The 16,925-nt window shown below is 53.5% G+C and overlaps 5 protein-coding genes across 5 annotated transcripts; 2 read left to right on the top strand and 3 right to left on the bottom strand.

Annotated features, from left to right (window-relative positions):
• Positions 1–804: 804 nt before the first annotated feature.
• On the bottom strand, positions 805–2,164 carry M406DRAFT_254230 (DNA-binding domain of Mlu1-box binding protein MBP1; the record flags this gene model as incomplete). The annotated part of the gene is made up of 2 exons (XM_040916949.1): positions 805–2,021; positions 2,095–2,164. The coding sequence occupies 2 exons, from the start codon at positions 2,162–2,164 to the stop codon at positions 805–807; spliced, it is 1,287 nt and encodes a 428-aa protein (XP_040778053.1).
• A 2,052-nt stretch (positions 2,165–4,216) lies between these two features.
• On the top strand, positions 4,217–6,191 carry M406DRAFT_40411 (uncharacterized protein; the record flags this gene model as incomplete). Its single annotated transcript, XM_040924133.1, has 4 exons — positions 4,217–4,313; positions 5,536–5,858; positions 5,920–5,968; positions 6,058–6,191. 4 exons carry the CDS (start codon positions 4,217–4,219, stop codon positions 6,189–6,191), a joined length of 603 nt encoding a protein of 200 aa, XP_040778052.1.
• Positions 6,192–6,979: 788 nt separating this feature from the next.
• Positions 6,980–8,142, bottom strand: M406DRAFT_61126 (uncharacterized protein; the record flags this gene model as incomplete). The annotated part of the gene is made up of 4 exons (XM_040924721.1): positions 6,980–7,440; positions 7,541–7,795; positions 7,893–8,079; positions 8,122–8,142. The coding sequence occupies 4 exons, from the start codon at positions 8,140–8,142 to the stop codon at positions 6,980–6,982; spliced, it is 924 nt and encodes a 307-aa protein (XP_040778051.1).
• Positions 8,143–10,610: 2,468 nt separating this feature from the next.
• On the top strand, positions 10,611–14,696 carry M406DRAFT_350403 (uncharacterized protein; the record flags this gene model as incomplete). Its single annotated transcript, XM_040922547.1, has 8 exons — positions 10,611–10,877; positions 10,969–11,846; positions 11,891–12,879; positions 12,982–13,101; positions 13,323–13,417; positions 13,471–13,503; positions 13,892–14,224; positions 14,320–14,696. The coding sequence occupies exons 2-8, from the start codon at positions 11,133–11,135 to the stop codon at positions 14,694–14,696; spliced, it is 2,661 nt and encodes an 886-aa protein (XP_040778050.1). The 5' UTR covers positions 10,611–10,877; positions 10,969–11,132.
• A 1,087-nt stretch (positions 14,697–15,783) lies between these two features.
• M406DRAFT_106447 (uncharacterized protein) lies at positions 15,784–16,675 on the bottom strand (the record flags this gene model as incomplete). Its single annotated transcript, XM_040915198.1, has 3 exons — positions 15,784–16,150; positions 16,241–16,606; positions 16,659–16,675. The coding sequence occupies 3 exons, from the start codon at positions 16,673–16,675 to the stop codon at positions 15,829–15,831; spliced, it is 705 nt and encodes a 234-aa protein (XP_040778049.1). The 3' UTR covers positions 15,784–15,828.
• Between the last annotated feature and the right edge of the window lie 250 nt (positions 16,676–16,925).

Below are 16,925 nucleotides of genomic sequence, written 5' to 3'. Positions count from 1 at the left end.
AACGGTTGGCAGCAGTAAGGGCGCGGCAGGAGCAGCCAAACCCTTGTAGGCTCACGGACTATCACAGCCACTACCGATTACATTTCTTTGCACCACACGACGCTGTTGTTGCATGTACTAACTGGGCTGTACGGCCGCTGTAAAGCAGCAGCGCTAAACAGAGTCCTCAGATGGCCACATGTGCTCTCAGCCTTATGGAATGGGTCATTGTTTATGTTTGACCTTCTCCCCCCTCCCCAAAAGCAAGGGAATCAAGCTTGACAAGAGAGACGACAAAGTTATCTCAGTTACGGCACAATAATTTGGGCCAAGCCATTCTCGAATATACGCCGTCAGGCAACTGTGTGAGAGGCGGGCGACTGCTTAGATATGAGAGTTGATACATGACCTGAGAATAGTTTGTAGTTACAGAGAATCCGTCGTGCCTCAACCCCGCCCTCTCTCAACTCCCCCGACCCATAGATAGTTGGTGAAGAACGAAATCGACAACGAAACGAGAGTGAGGTACGAGCACGACCCTGCACCATGCTGCGTCTATCGAAAAAGAGAACAGTATGCCAAGGTGTGCCTGCCAAGCAGACAACTCAACTCCCCGGCTCGAATGGCAACGCCTCATCCAAAACTCCAATCCAAGCCCATAACATAGCAAGGATAACTTACTGTAGCCCATCCATACCCTTGACCTATCCGGGGCAATCAAGATTCCTCACAAGAAATTCGCGGCATATGGTGCCAAGATACTACCCCGCGGTTAGCAATGTCAGACTCCAGCAGCAAACCCAACCAGTCGAGTCTGAACCAAACTTACCCAGCTGCCCCGGCTGCGAGCGTCAGGGAGATGCCCCACAAGGCGCGCCTCCTGACCTTTTGCTTGCGCACTTCGACCTGGGTCTTTACCCTCTTGGCACGCGGCTGCACGGCAAGGCTGCTCTCCGCGCCGGCCTCGTCCTCGTTATCGGCCTCGAGCTCCTCCGCCTTGCGCTTGCTCTTGGCCGCCTTTGACTTTGGCTGGGTCAAGGCAGCCTCAGCCTCAGCCTCAGCCTCAGCGGCAGCGGCATTGACCATATTCCTGGCCTCCTCGATCATTCGTCGTGCGTCGTCCGGGCTGGGGATTCCGGCCGTAAAAGGCACCTCCAGCTCGAAGTTTGTGTGCTTCACCGCTGTGCCATCCTCGTCCGTCTGGATCTCTTGATGGATGTTCACCTTGACCTTGGGCTCCTCCTCCACAGGCTCAAGTGTCGATAGCGGCTCTCTCTCGGCTGCTTCAATCTTCACGTCTTCCACCTTGAGAGGCTCGCCCGGCACCAGAACTGGGATGTCGCCATTGGTCAGCGAGTTCTTGTGGCTGCTGGTGCCGCTGGAGGACTCCGCCGCGTCGACCTGAGAGGCTGTTATCCTGGTGGAACGCTTGCGCGGGCTCGCAGGGCCGCCGCGTCGCGAGGCGGTGCTCTTGGTGGGGCTGGCAGACCGCCGGCTGCGGCTGTTCCGTGTCGGTGTAGGCGGGACCAAAGTCGTCGGGGAAGCACCACGGAAGATGAACTTGGGCGGAGCGTTGATCTTCTTCTGGGGGCTGTTCTCAGACGTGGAGTTCGAGAGCTGAATCTCGGCAGGATCCAGGAGGGCCTGGATCCAGGGCTTAATGCCATACTCCTCGGCCAGGGCTAGCGCCGCCTCGGGGGGGATCCAAACGTTGCCAGCCGTCTCCTCGGGACTGGTATCGGACAGAGATTTGATGAACCGCCGTTCTGCCTCCTCGTCCTCGGCCATGGCGTACGGGAATGTCGCCTTGAACATGCCGGTTGCCGAGACAAAGCCGTCGTGGCTGCGGCGCATGAGAAAGTAGCTGTTGGGACTCGACTTGAAGATACCAGAAACAATGCCCTTGGGGAGGGGCGCGCGAAGATGCGCGTAGTCGAAGATACCAAGGGTGGTCGGATCGATCGCTGCGCCAGGAACAGTCGCGACCATCCTGGCGGTTAATTGTGTCTGCCCGAGGCGACGCTTGGCGGCGAGCTCGCTACCTGTGAAGAACAAGGAAAAGGACTGTCAGCTTCTTGAGAAGGCCAGACTGCATCGTGCACAGCTGAAGCTTACAGTCTGGCGCCGGTCCCGTGATAAGTGGGTTGCGCCTCTCTGGCAGGTTCCTCTCTCGTGATGGCGCCATGGTCGCAAGGAGCTGACGCGTGAGGTAGACTGTTTTTTGAAGTACTTCGGGGTCCCGGGTGGCAAGTATTGATGCTGTTATTGAACGATCGCGACTGGCGACTCTCTCAGACAGGGTCGACGTTCTCGAAGTAGCTGTTGGTTCTCAAAAGGTTGCGATGCGACAACGGAAACGCGCAAACAACAGACGTCCAATTTAAAGCCTAGCAGAAGGAAAGTCAGAGCGCGCCTTCCAGACAAAAGGTTTGGCCCTGAATGGTCGAGTCGGTAGTACTTGGGCGACCTGCCTTCTGCAATTGAGCCGCGTTGAAATTTACAACGAGCTGCTATGTCGGCAGAGACGGTTGGTCCAGCTTTGGGTGAAGCTTGGGGGGGGGGGGGGATTTTGCGCGACAGTGGACTGCGCGCTACTTTTTGGGTGGAGCGCCCGAGATCAGATTCGGGGGGCACTGATTGATGAAAAGGGGGTCGGACGGTGGGTAAGAGCTGTTATGGTGTGTGCTCTCTCAGCAAGACGGTGAAACTCATGGACTAATAACGAGATGCAGGATTATGTTTTATCTTCCGGTTTGTGCCATGCGCGTCCAGCGGCCGTGTACTTTGCTCATGCTCAGAAGTCGGCACTTGACGTTGTGGTAGAGAGGATGTAAGAAGTCGGGGTTCGATACCAGACCTAATAACGGACTGGGGGTGTGGCCTGAGAAGGGGTCTTCGCGCTCGCGAAAGAGGAGATCGAGCCTCTTCCTGGGGAAGACAGGTAGGGATTCGACCAGGATACTTGAGGATATCTGAGTACCCTTCATCGCGGCTTGTTATACATACGACAGGAGGTATTCATTAGCAGATCTTATCAGGGATGTGACCCACCTTTTTCAACGAGCGCAGGTGACCCTTTGGGTACGGCAGCTCGGACCCGTCTGCTAGTCCCCTCCTTGTTCCCCTCGCTCGTCCGCTGTTGATATGAATAACTTTGATGCTTGGGCACCAATTCACTGCAAAGAGTGCAAGCTTTGTTCGTCAAAGACTTTGTATTGGGAGCCTCCCTTTGATCTTGGGATCCACGAGAAATAACGAGTATCAGAACGTGGCATCAATCAGGATCAAGCTGAGCCATCCATCTCATCTGTCACGCAGGGACCGCCGTTCCTGGAGGGCGCTATCCATCTACGTTGTGGGTGCCCTGGCCGGTAATACCCAACGGCCCAAAGCGTGCTGGGTAAGGTTGCAAGCCGGCGCGGATGCTGGGCCACCCGCACGAATGATCCGGTGCAGCCAAGGAAGGACCCTCGAAACGACTGGCAAGCGACGGCCGCAACTGCAAGCGGCGACCAGTTACGAAGAAAGAAAAAAATTTACGTCGCCCAGTACTAAACGCAGAAGCTCTTGAAGCGCCTGCTGGAATTACAAGACGGGAGATGTTATGAATGCATTGCCGTATACGAACTTCTGATTAGGCGAGTATGGCCCAAAAGAAATAAGGGGGGGAGGGGCAACGCTTCTGCTCTACAGTAGTACAGGTTCCACTAACCAGTAGAAGAAATCTTGGTTTCGTTCCCTGCTATATTCTCTTCCGAACTTTTGGATTTTTTATTTTTTTTTGTTCATCAGCACAGTAATAAAGGATCCCTTATTAGTGAGATATCATTTACCAATTCCCCTCATCAGTATTACTGGAATCAGTGCTTGTGGTGGTGGAGTAACTGGATTGGCAGAAGCACCTAAAGTCCCCCCTGTGTCAGCAACAATGCTGCAGCAGTCCAGTGTTCCAGTACAGCAAGGTCCCTGCCCAATCATGCACGTCTCCCAGGTGAGTTGTCGGGAGCGTGGACCCCACCATCGACTTGGACCGCCCCACGGCCCATGCTTCTGGCCAACAGCTGCCCCTCACCAGGCTGGGAGGATAAATGTGTTGACATCGCCAAATGGTCTCCTTTGTGGACACTGCACATCACTCACCGTATCGACTCTTCGAGCGCAGATTTCCACCGTCACATCACAACTCAGCCACTCATCACCACATTATTTTATTCTCTAGGGTTCAAGACTCGACAAGATGGCCTCTCACCATGACGATGACACCATGCCCGAGGAGACTCAGGGCTACAAGCTGTCTCAGCCCAAGCAAAGCCTAGCGGAGTATCAACAGATGGGTATGTCAGTTTGTCTCTCATCGTCTTCCGCCCAGATGCCTTCAGGTGCCTTCACTTTTATGCCCGAAGACTCTCCCACCACCTGGCCTCTCTCTGTCTTGAATTCAGGCCTTTCCTCGCCAGCAGAGGAACGGAGCAAGTGCTTCATGTCTGCAGATCCATACCCTCCCTCTTCCAGTCCCCTCCAGATATCCTTCTTGTCCAGTCCTCCTATGGGATGAGGAATATGCCTCGGAAGACGCTCTATTTCTGGAGCCGTCTCAGGGAATGATCAGTACCATAGCTGTCCCTCTCGTGGGCTTCTCGAAGTATACTCCAGGTTGGATGGTCACCAATTTAAGAGGAGCGGTGTGGTATACAAATTTGTTGTTACGGGAGTAAAATGTGGCCTTGCTGGGAACTTCTCCCACATGATGCTATTCAGCAGTCTCATCCCACCACACCCATGTGAGATGATCGACATTTGCTGTGGATTTGTCAACACGGCTCGCTTCCAGCAGGAAGGTACTCGGTACTCGTTCCTCTCACTCGCCTCCCCGTTAAACCATGGAATGACCCCACAATGAGCCTGTCCCTATCCTCTATTACAACCTTCGATCGGTGTCAGCTTCTCCTTTCTACTCTTCATGAGAAATCGCCTATAACCTGGTGGGAATACTCCCAGTGGGAGACTCAGCAGCTTCCCCCTCACGACCCCCCCTCCCCCGCCTTCTCGGAGGACAGCAGGTCTTGTACGAGGCCCTGCCAAAAAACCGCCCTCCCGGATCTAGTGGTGGCTATGGCACTGGCTCTTGCACTTTCTCCCCCTCTGGCACTGCTGAGACGTTGGCTGGGGTATAAAACCTGGGGGTTGTATGATCATCTTTGAAGCATATCATTATGTACTGGCGATGTTATATCCCGATTGAGTGGACACTGGACCGTTTACACAAAGTGCCATCACGTGGCATTAGTTTCCTTCTCCCACTTTGTCAATATCAGCTCCCAGCCCAATCTTCTCGTCAACCTTCTCAACAACGGCAGTGTCACAATGTCAAATCGCTAGCAGCGTGGCCCTGAGACCCAAAACTCCACCATTGCCGCCCGTCTTCGGGCGTACCCGGGGCTAGGCCCACACGAGCCGCCGTCTTCTTCCAATTCCCATCATTTCCTCAGTACTCAGAGATTGGCCGACTATATAGGCACGTCAACATATACTAACACGCACGCCGGGCCTTCTCAGATGAGAATGACGAGTCACTCCAGCGCTATAAGCAGTCTCTTGGTCTCACCGGCGGCAACGACCTAAGCGACCCGAATGACCCGCGCGTCTGCATTATTCACTCCCTTACCATGGACTCGCCAGGCCGCCCGCCCATCACCATCGACCTGGGCTCACCAGGCTCCGAGCACACTCTGAAGGACAAGCCCTTCAAGATCAAGGAAGGCGCCAAATTCACCATGTCGGCCACGTTCAAGGTCCAGCACGAGGTCCTCAGTGGCCTCCACTATGTGCAGATTGTCAAGCGCAAGGGCATCAGGGTGTCCAAGGACAGCGAGATGATTGTAAGTACCCTTGTTGTTACATATGTCTACGTGAACGGCTTGCTGATACTGTGATACACAGGGCTCATACGCTCCCAATACTGATAAGACCCCCCTCTACAACAAGAAGTGTATGTTGAGCACAGCTCCTAGCACAACCCCCGCTTCCCCTCTCAGTTTAAGCCTTTCAAGACAGTATACTGATTTCAAATTTCCAAAGTCAACGAGGAGGAAGCCCCTTCCGGGATGCTCGCCCGCGGCCACTACAACGCCGTCTCGTCGTTCGTCGATGATGACAAGAAAACACACCTGACGTTCGAGTGGTCGTTCGATATTGCCAAGGATTGGGAGTAGATACACTTCATATGGTCTTATGTCTTTGTTCTGGCGCGATGGGGAAGGCTTTACTTCAGCCGCTTCACAGCTGCACTGAGGGGGGGGGGGGTCCAAAAAGTGTCTGGAAAGGGAAGGATACGGGAAATCTTCATAATGTGATAATGTTCACTCCACTACTCATGCTCCCATCATTTGGTTGAAGTGTATGTCACCGAGGGATTTCCTGACAGACGACGGAGGACCTAAACCTTAATGCTGCTCTGAGCTAAAAGGAGAGCCATAAATCGACACGATTCTTGACGGCGTCTGTATTAGCGGATGCTCTCGAGAAGCGTTTGCTAAGATCTCTTTCTTAGCCGATCACGGCGGCATGTATGGAGTAGTCGGCCTTAGCGCTGGAGGTTGAGTCGGAAGCAGACCAACTTCCTCAAGAGGGCCAGCGTGCACGGCGTCAAAGCCGATTATCTACTCGTCACTCAGCCGTGATCTCCTGATAGGATCGATCCGGAGCATGCTGGACGCAATACTCTGCAGGTCATATCGCTGGGATGCCTCAGAATATGGCCAAGAAGTCGAAGCTACTGACGACGAGGGCGGCGTAAAGCCGTCCAAGGGTGGGAGGACTGGGCTTGGGGGTGTTGTCATGTATGCAAAGTATCTCTCGTGTTCGGGTTTCACAGTTCTTCTTTCGTATTGTCTCCTGACGATAATTTTGTCAGGCTTTGATGAAGCTAGGAGCAATCCTGCAGGCTGGTTTCCCAGGCCCATCATTCCGTAAATCGCCTTCTCCAATGAGCTTGATGCCTCTAGAGGAAATAATCAGGCAATGAGCCTCCATCGGGTCCCTTGTCCACGCCCTGCTGCTGCAGGTCCTTATGAAGGTCGTTCTCGGGCGCCGCAGCAAATACATTGAAGAAGCGCTCGCCGGTGTCGCTCACCTCCAGGACGCTCGCCATGTTGCCGCACCGGTAGCAGTAGTTGGGCGCGCTCCAGACCGTGCTCAGCTTGTCGTCGTACAGCACCTGGAAGCCCTCCTGGCACAGCTGGTGCGCGCGCAGGATATGATTCATCGAGTTGACCTCGAGGAACTTGCGCACCACTTGGGCGCCAAAAGTGTACCCTGCCCCTCGTGGGCTGAGCGAGAACTCGTCGCGCTCCGAGTCCGGGTCGGACCAGACCAGGTCGGCCATGGGCCCCTCGTGAGGGATCTCGCGGAAGCGGTCGATGATCTTGATCTGGTCGATGGAGTGGATGGAGGGGGAGAGGCCTGTGCCGTAGAGCTCCTGTTAGCGCTGGCGGACAACTCATGCTTGAGGTTGTTGTGATGGGGAGGGTAGGGGGGAGGGCGAGGCTGGCTGGCGGCTTACCTCCGTGTACGCAGAAGATCTGGTCATTTATTACAACGCTAAGCGTCAAGAAATCGAACATGTCGGTAAAGTAGTGCCAGACATTGGCATTGCCGTACTTGCGCGAGCACTCTGTGTAGAAGCCGTAGGACTGGGTGACGCCGCGAGACTCGTGGTTGCCGCGAATCAAATGCACTCTGTTGGGGTATCTCAATTTCAAACAGACAAGAAGGGAAATGGTCTCGACGCTGAACATGCCGCGGTCTACATAATCGCCTGTGGTCGCCGCGACCCGTCAGCATTGCATACATACAACCATCTTCTGGTGATGGCCGGCAGGCGGAACAACCACCCGGGGGGGGGGGGGACGCACCTAGAAACAAGTAGTTGGTATCGGGACACCAGCCTCCGATCTTGAATATCTCAATCAAGTCAAAGAACTGCCCGTGTATATCGCCGACGACAGTGACGGGCGCGCGCACGTGGACGACATTGCTCTCACGCATGAGCAGCTCTTTGGTCTTGGCGCATACCGCCTCGATGACCGACTCGGCGAGCAGCTCCTTCTTGTAGAGGCGCGATATGCACTCATCCAAGTCGACCGAAGCTGGCAGGCCTGGCATCTTTTCTCCCTTCCCTTTTGCTTTCTTCCTTTCCTGGCGATATCCTGTCTTGTCCCTGCGCGACGGGTAGCGATGGCGGCGCACGGGGAAGCAAGTAGAGTCGAAGCTTTCGAGGTGATATGCCGACTTATGGAGGGGTTGTCCTGTCGCTGGTGGGACGCAGAGGAGAGGTTCTTGGGCGGCTTCTTCTTCTTTTTGTCCCGGCAAACGAGAACGCGATGGTGGAGGTGGTTGGCCGAAGAACCAACATGTTCGTATGTGGGTTTGTGTAGAGACGGGCTCACATCGGAAAGCGTTGGAATTTCAAGCGATGCCAAAAGACATCTTGGGCAGACAAAAGAGAAAAGAGTGGTAGGGAAAGGACAGTATTGGCCGGGAGGAGGGCAGGGTCTGTCTATAGAAGGGGGCAAGATGCCACCACCAACTTTCCAATCACAACGGACAGATGCTTGACAGGAGCTGGCTGACGTCCTTTTGGGGCTACTCCGTAATCCGGATCAAAGTCGGGAGGGCAGCCGTTAGACAAGAGGCAAGCATTTTACAATAGGCTAGCTACTATTATGGTATGTTGGCGTGTACATAGTACTTGTGTGCTACTGACAAAATGATGTGTGAAAATTGTTAGTGCATCCCCCTCTCCCGTCTCAGATGGTTTAAAAGCAAGCCCTCGCCCACTTGTCCCGCTCCCTGGCATCTCTCGCCGTTCTTTCAACCTTTCTTCTTTTCATCCTTCACCCGTCTCTGTCGTTGCTTAGGTCTGTCCCCTCGTCTCAGTCAGTCCCCTTTCTGTCCCCCCAGCGCTACCACTGTCGGGCTTTTTCCTCTGCAGCGTCGCCCGTGTGTGTCCAGATCTCAAGAACTGGTCTGTTATTACAGTCAGTCCTTGCTGGAGCCGGCGCCAGGTTGGACACTTTCTTCTTGCTCGTCCTACCGCTCGCTCGCTCATCCTGGGGCGTTTCGTGGTTATACTGTTGGTGCAGTAGATTTCATATGTTCTTCAATCTGTGAGGAATAGTCGACACCTTGTCGGCTTGGGATTGGTTTTCCCATCCCCTTCTTGACTTCTCTCTGATGATCGCCCTGCTCCCTCGTCGCGAGCCTGCCTTTTATTTAGCCTTGTCCTATACCCCGGTATTCTCTTGCGCATCAGGTCTGCCTGGCCGTTTTCTTGCAAATGGCGTATCTGGACACAGGATGCTTGGTCTTGCCAGTCTTCTTTCTTTCCTTCTTTCTTCCTTTGTGGAGCGTTGCGTTGGCTCTGCGTGGACGGAGCCTCTAATAGCACAATACTCGATGAGATATCATACATGCATGGCGAGAGCCTCCTCCATTTATAACAAAACAAAGGAGACGAGGACAAACCACCCTCCCAAAAAAAAAAAAAAAAAAGAGAAAGAAAGAAAGAAACCCACAATGTTGAAATGCCTGGCACCCACACAGACGTCGTACTACCCAGTCCTGCAGCTTCTGCTGCAGACAAGTATTACTATTATTATTTCCTCAGGGTGTGATTTACGAGCCGGCCTGCTCGACGCTGACCTGCAATGTACCTTTCCTTGTCGTTTGTCACTGGCGTGACGTGGTCACCCACCCACCACCTTCAGATTCCCTCCATATGCAGACAATGGGGGGGGGCTGGCTGGTCTGACAACATTGACGATGTACAACAGTTGGCGCCAGAGACAAGAGTCAAAAGCCAAGTCAGATCGGTCAGAGAGCACCTGCCTGCTACTGCTCAGTCAGCTCTGGGCGCCTTCCCAGATGCGATTGAGTTGCCGGCCCGAGCTTTAACCGTAACAAGACTGGGGCGGGGGCCGGCCCCAGGTGGTGCAGGCTGCGCCTGCAGTCTTGCAGTCCAGTCTCCTGCAGTGCAGGTCAGTTGGCCTGAAGCGGCGGGCTCACCCTCCGTCTTTCCCTCTCAGACCCAATTCCTGTGATTTTTCATCTCATCAAAGACGCCGCCTACGTCCCACGATATCCCTCCTTGCACATCATGCGCATGTCTCAAAAGCACTGGCACACCTCCTAGACCTGTCAGATCGGCCTCATTGACTGCGCGCGATCCTGCGCTGGCCTCTGTGGTGAGGTGAGGTGAGGTGCTGGTCCTGCGGCGGAGGAGGAGGCACGGCGCGCGCGGTCGGCGGCAGGGCAGACTGGTCCTCCGGATCGGAAGCACCACGCACAAGACTCGGAAGAGACGTCTTTTAGCCTTGCGTTTGTCCATCACCTGTCAAAAAGCTGTGTTGCTTTCCCCTCCTCAGCACGTCACCCTCATCATTGGTTCCTTTCCTCAATTTTGACAAGCCCGGGGCCTGTTCAGTGCCACCTCCAAACCCCTGTTCCCCCCGTTTGCATGTGCGGCAGACGCTGACATTGCTGGGGTCTTCTTGCCGTGACACTGTTGATCGCCGTCGATATTTCTTTTAATCTTCCGTTCGTCGACTCCTTCACCGGCCCTGGTCTTCCAGCAGCATTAACAAGACGGCTCTCCGTTGTCAGTCAGAGTACGGCGCCCAAATCATACAGGCCTGACTATCCCTCCTCGCCTCGAGGACCTTGTCATGAAGGGACACCGTCTACGTCTCAAGATAATTTCTTTACCTTGATGTCCCCATCATGATGACAGACCGTGCTCCAGGGCTTGACGCCCCAAAGTACGATGGGGGCTGCTTTAACTGCGGCAGCCAGCACCACTTTGCTTACGCGTGTCCTGAACCGGTACGAAAGGAACCATAGTAAGTTCTGGGCTAATGTTCCTATCAGTATAAAGCAGCTTATTCTCTGGTCATTGGCTGACATGCCTTTTTCTTCTTTTGGCTCTCTCAGCGGCGCTGGACTCTTCCGTCAACGACACGCAGAAAAAAATAAACACGGTAGCGGAGGCCGTGGCTCCGAAAGTTCGAAGGCCAAGGGTGGTCTGGTCGTGACGAAATACGGCCCTCCGCCCGCGTCGGTGCCGCCTCACCTTCCTCCAGTCCCGCCCCCGCCGAATGCATGGGGAACCAGTGGGCCCTATCCCCCTCCGGCTACAATTCCACCGCCTCCGATCCCGTATGGACAACAGCCTCCGCTACCTTATCCACCACCAGGACAGACGCAGCCACCATACCCTCCGCCCTATCCACCAGCCAACACTGGCTATGCACCACCACCTGTCCCTACGTCTCTACCTCCCCCTCCTCCTCCTCCCCCTGTATCTGGTGCCGTCTATGGCCAGTATGCACAAGTCTCTTATCTACCACCTCCACCTCCTCCAGCTCCTCCACTTCCCCCCTCTTCATATGTCTCTGATGGGTCATATCCCCCTGGTCGGCCGTACCCAACAGATTCCTATTCTACAACCTATCCGCCGCCTCAGCCAGTGTATACAGGAGCCCCTGCACCTGCGTACTCAGGCCCACCACCTCCAATACCACCGCCACCTATTTACACCACTGGGTATGGAGCCTCGCTGCCGCCTGTACCTCCTCTACCACCCAATGCGTATCCTCCACCTTCTCATGCGCCCAACTATCCCCATCCCGCCCCGTACACCAACCCATATCCTCCACCACAGAGTTCTGGCTGGCCACAAGATGCCAACAGCCGTGGCAATCCTCGACAGAGGGACCGCCGGGATCGACGCAATGATCGAGACAAGGGCTCCAAGAACAAAAATCACCGACGCGATAACGACACTCGCCAGCGTGGAAGAGGGCAGCGCCGTGAGAAGTCGTCTCAACGCCCCCCATCATCCTCGCGTAAACAGAGCCCTAAGCCTCGCGCTGTCGCTGAGGATGACAAGAAGCAGGAGACCAAAGCAGAGGCAGACGCAGAAGCCCCCTCGGTGACAAAGGACGTAATTGACGACGAGGAAGACCAAGCTGAACAAGACTTCCGCTGGGACCTTGAGAAGGCATTCGTCGAGATAGAAAGCAAGCCAGCCGATCCGGTAGGGAAACCACTCGCTGCCGAGTGGAACGATGACCCGACAATTCCACCAGCTTACGACGCCAGATGCATCAGAACTGCATTCTTCGACCCGGATAATCCTGACGCATTTCTCGCCTCTGTACGAGATACAAAGTACTGGACCGAACTCAAGCGCGACCCAGTGTTCAGATATCGGCGTGGTATGGTAGTTGTCCAGTTCCCGGGCTCCCACCACGAGTACTTCACGTATCAATGCTCCCGAAGAAACAGAGCCGCATGGATCAAGGATAGGGAGATCATCCCTGCACCTTCTGATTCAACTCTGGATGACACGATCAAGCCCCGCAATCACTATCGTAGTCCCTTCCCGCACCGGGACACTGATTCGATGTCCAGGTCAATGGATAACAAACGGCCGTATGATGAGGCCAGCGACGACAGGCGGGACACAAAGCGATCAAGGTTTTCAGAGGGCCAGGATCGCAGTCCTTCGTCGAGGCTTCCTCCTCGACCATCACTTTGGGGTAAAGACCTCGATCGAGACTCCTGGGCATCGCAGCCAGGGGATTCCCGCATCGACTCTCCTCATCGGCCATTTTCCAGAGAAGGGCGCTCTCGCTCACCTGGCGGATACCGTTTGCAAGGCAGTGACCGCCTAGGTGCTTACAACTCGACACAGCGCCATGACTCTTCCTACCGTAGGGGGCCCTCCGCTGAGAAGTTGAGACCCTACCGAGAGGAGCGTGGTGGTAGTCGTCCATCACCACCGCCACCAGCACAGGCTCGTGACCGCGACACAAGCCGTGAACGGGATTGGGACAGAGGGTATGATCGTGAACGATCACGGGACAGGTTGCGGTCGCCGCGAGATGCTAGACCTCGGTCCCACTCACGTTCACGTTCATCAACCCAACCCGTCGCTGACAGTGACGAGGACTCGGTCATGTCAGATCTCGAGTATGAACTCCTTGGGCTAGAGCGGCCGAAGAAGGCCGTCGTGCAGAAACCAGTGCTCAAGAAGAGGGTTAAGGTCAACGAAGCTTTCAGGTGGGTACAGTCCTCACTCATTTTATGGTGTCATGAAACTCGCCTTACTAACATGCTCCTTGCAGTCGACGCTGGTAATCGAGCCCACGCTGTCTGGGTCCCCAACATCCCCCCCCCCCTCTTCCTCCTTTTCTTCTCTCTTCTCTCTTCTCTCATCTTTTCTTCTTGTCTTCTCTACTTCACATTATGGACGGACATTTGTTTTCTTTCATTTGATGCAGATTTTATCCATCTGCCTACACTCTTAGCGATGGCGTTGGTCTGGTCCTAGCCATTCCCGGTTGCGTTGTTTATGTCCCTGTAAAGGACATCAGGCGTCCAGACTACATTAGACATTTCATAATGTGTATGGTGACGGAGGTGAACCAGTTATTCCAATTCTGAAGGTGGACAAGAGAGTTTGTAGGTAAATTTCGATTGCATACAAAGCCAGACATTGCTTATTGAAAGGCGCTGCCGGCTCTTCTCACCTTATACACCATTACACATTTGTATTTTCGACACATGTTGGGCATCTACTACAGATACCCAGGGAGAAATCTGCAGGGGAAAGAATCTCCACAACTTAAGCCAACTCTTCGCTGCCGTCATCCAGCAACACTGTGTTAAGAAAGTCATCACGAAAACATCAGTGTCCAACCATCTGTCTGTCATGCTTCATTTCTGCGACTGCAAGGGAAGCGAATCAGGATGGAGAACGGAAATGGAACATTGTTCGTATGTCTAGCATCTGGTATAACGAGTCATTCTTGCGGGGAGATCGCTGCTGCTTATACGGTGGGAGCAATAGACTATCGCGAGGCCATGGCTATAGCCTACCACCAAGCTATGCTCGCTATCGATCTTGTGAGCCACGCGGGTAGTAGTGGCGGTATGATCGCCGTCAGGCTGGGGCGCGACAAGGCCAATGGGTATTTTAAGAGGCTCAAATGCCAGGCGAAGGCTGTCGTGGGCTGTATCAACAGCCCCGAAAGCGTCACTGTTGCAGGCGACGTGGCAGCGATAGTAGAGGTTGAGCAGATGGCCCAGGCAGATTATATACTCACTAGGCGCCTGAAGGTGGATACGGCATACCACTCCCACCAGATAGATGCTGTGCGAGGGCCAGCCAACAGCCAGATCTGTTGATAGCCTCAGATAGCTGGCCTCGTGGCGTTTCTCTTCCTTTCTCTTTCCTCTTCAGCGCACTGCAATGGAACCTTTTTTGCCCTCACACAGATACTATTGCCGATGCCTACAGACAAGCATTGGATGATATACTGGGAGATAAGAGACCTGAAGACTCTCTCGATGCGGTCATATTATCATCTCCCGTTACCGGAGACCGTATAGCAGACGCCGGAGAATTAGCGGATCCGATGCACTGGGTTAGAAGCCTGGTACAGCCTGTCCAGTTCCTTGATGCCTTGATGGACATGCTTTTTGGGAACGGAGACCCCTCTGGGACAAGCATCGACATTTTAGTCAAGATAGGCCCCCATACTGCTCTTGGAGTCCCCATTCACCAGACCCTCGCACAGCCCGTCTTCAAAGACCTACGAATTCTGTATCTTGGCTGCCTCATACAGAACGAAAATGCACGCGAGAGCCTATAGGTTCTCGCAGCCAATCTCTTGCGTGCTATGCGCCCTGTGAATATGGAAGCAGTCAACTTCCCTTGTGGAGGAGGATCTCTTGTCCGGATATTGACCGATTTGCCACCGTATCCATGGAATCACCAGAACAGATACTGGCTCGAGCCGAGACGGAATCGGGCGATCCGCGAGAGGAGGGAACCGCGCCATGATCTACTTGACGCCCTGGCTCCTGGCGCGGCCCGCGAGGCACCATGCTAGAGAAACACTCTCCGGGCAGACGAAGTTCCCTGGATGCGTGATCATGCTGTTGAATCGGACATTGTTTTGTATCGCTATTGAGGCTGTCGGGCATGCTACTGCAGTTGTTGGAGGTACCTGCCGCTACAGTCTCCGTACTGTTAAAATCATGAGAGCCCTCGTCATCCCAGATAATTCAGAAGGCATTGAGATCTTTACAGCGCTTCGGCCAGTGAATGGTTGGAACATCGGACTGAGAGGCTGGAAAGAGTTCGAAATCCATTCCGTCACTATCCAAAATCGATGGACGCAACATGCCAAAGGCTTCATCTCGGTTGATCTTTTGGACAGGGTGACCAAGACACCAGTAGCCAAAATCAGGAAGCAGAACATGACCATCAGAGGCTATACGCGCCGGGTCGAGCCGGCTGATATGTTTGCGACCCTGAGAGCAGTCGGGCTTCATCAAGGACCAGCGTTCAGAACTTCAAGAGCAGTTTACAATCAGGCACAGAGCCTCGTGCAGAGGTGAATGTCGTCATAGTCTCCATTGATGCGGCGCTCTCGTGCAGTTTAGGGACGCAAAGCAGAGCTTGGTTGCCTAAGTACATTGCTGGTCTGTCAGTTTCTAGCAAGATCAGCAGCCACGAGCCAGGCCACATTCTTACTGTGTATCCCACGATCCATCGCTTGAACCAAAGGACCCTGCGCGGCAGCACAGCTGTGTTTAGTGCAGAACAAGACGATGCTCTGCTCGAGATACAAGACCTGACTTTGCAGTCTCTGGGGCAATTGAACAACAGGCGTGAGTAATCGAGTGAGCCTTAGGAATGGGCGCCTGCAGTAAGATGAATGCCTTTACATCCTAGGTGAATAGTGTTGATTTCAACTAGAGACTCAATAGTGTTAATGGCTAAGAGCGTTCGAAATAGAATGTACCAGAGCTCCCCTTTCCAGCCCACTGGCCCTTCATGGAACCATCCGCTGTTAATGTTCCTCGATAAAGATATGTATGTTTTTCATATACCTTGGCAAAGACCACTTGGCCTGACTTAGACACCACACCAGTGAGTCTATATGGCCCTGTCGGTCCAGTTCCATTGCCTTTGACTGCGAGCAGATCACCATTCCCTCCTACTTGACCATCCAATTCGAAGTTACATCTCCGGCTAGTACCTGACTCAGCCGAGGTATAGAATCCCGACCAAGCGCCCTTAGTATTCTCTAGCTGGTCCCTAATTTGCCTCGATATTAGCGTATGAAGTCACAATTATTTATAGGTCAGGGGAGTTCAATAAGGTGGACAAGCAAGTAGAAATGCATACTCGGCAGAAACATCCCCAGCTTCGTCATTCTCATTCACCAGGTGGAAGGCAAAATACCCTCCTCCTCCTTCCTGGCCAACGCCCCATTTGCCGTACATCATATTTGTCTCCGCATCAATAGAGCCAGTATAGTGCCACCAGTGGGTGCCGTAATCTTTCTTGAAATACACAGTTGTATTTCTGTCAATGTGTCCACTGAAAGTGAAGTCACCAACTTTATCGCGGCCGCTACCATGAATATTGATCTTGTCGGCCTCTGGTTCGGTATTTATAGTGAAATCCGATTCTCCATCCGTTCTCCGTCCGCTGGGATGGTTCTCGGGGTAGATATACAGACCAGCCCACTGATCTGCAAGCTTGAGTTGTCTGACACGAGTTAACAGACGTGCATTGATTCCGAAGTTAGGATTAGACTCACTCGATATTAATCGACATTTTGATTTTGTTTCCAGCTTGAAGTCAGCGTTCAGAATGAATTTCTGAAGAACTGACTCCTAACGATAGGGAAATCGGAACACTTATATAATGCGTGCAGAAAACTTCATCGCGAATACAAGAGACTCGATGCAAAGACTTGAGAAAAGCAAAAAGCAGAATTTTAGGCTCGATACTATCTTTATCTAGCAATGTGGCGCCTGTAATTATTAATTGCATCATGTATTAATTTATTAGCTCTTACTAAGAA

The sequence above is a fragment of the Cryphonectria parasitica genome (genome assembly GCF_011745365.1).
Source record: "Cryphonectria parasitica EP155 unplaced genomic scaffold M406scaffold_3, whole genome shotgun sequence".
Taxonomy (NCBI): Eukaryota; Fungi; Ascomycota; class Sordariomycetes; order Diaporthales; family Cryphonectriaceae; genus Cryphonectria; species Cryphonectria parasitica.
Note: the sequence above shows the minus strand (reverse complement) of the source record. Positions and strands in the feature narration are given on the sequence as shown.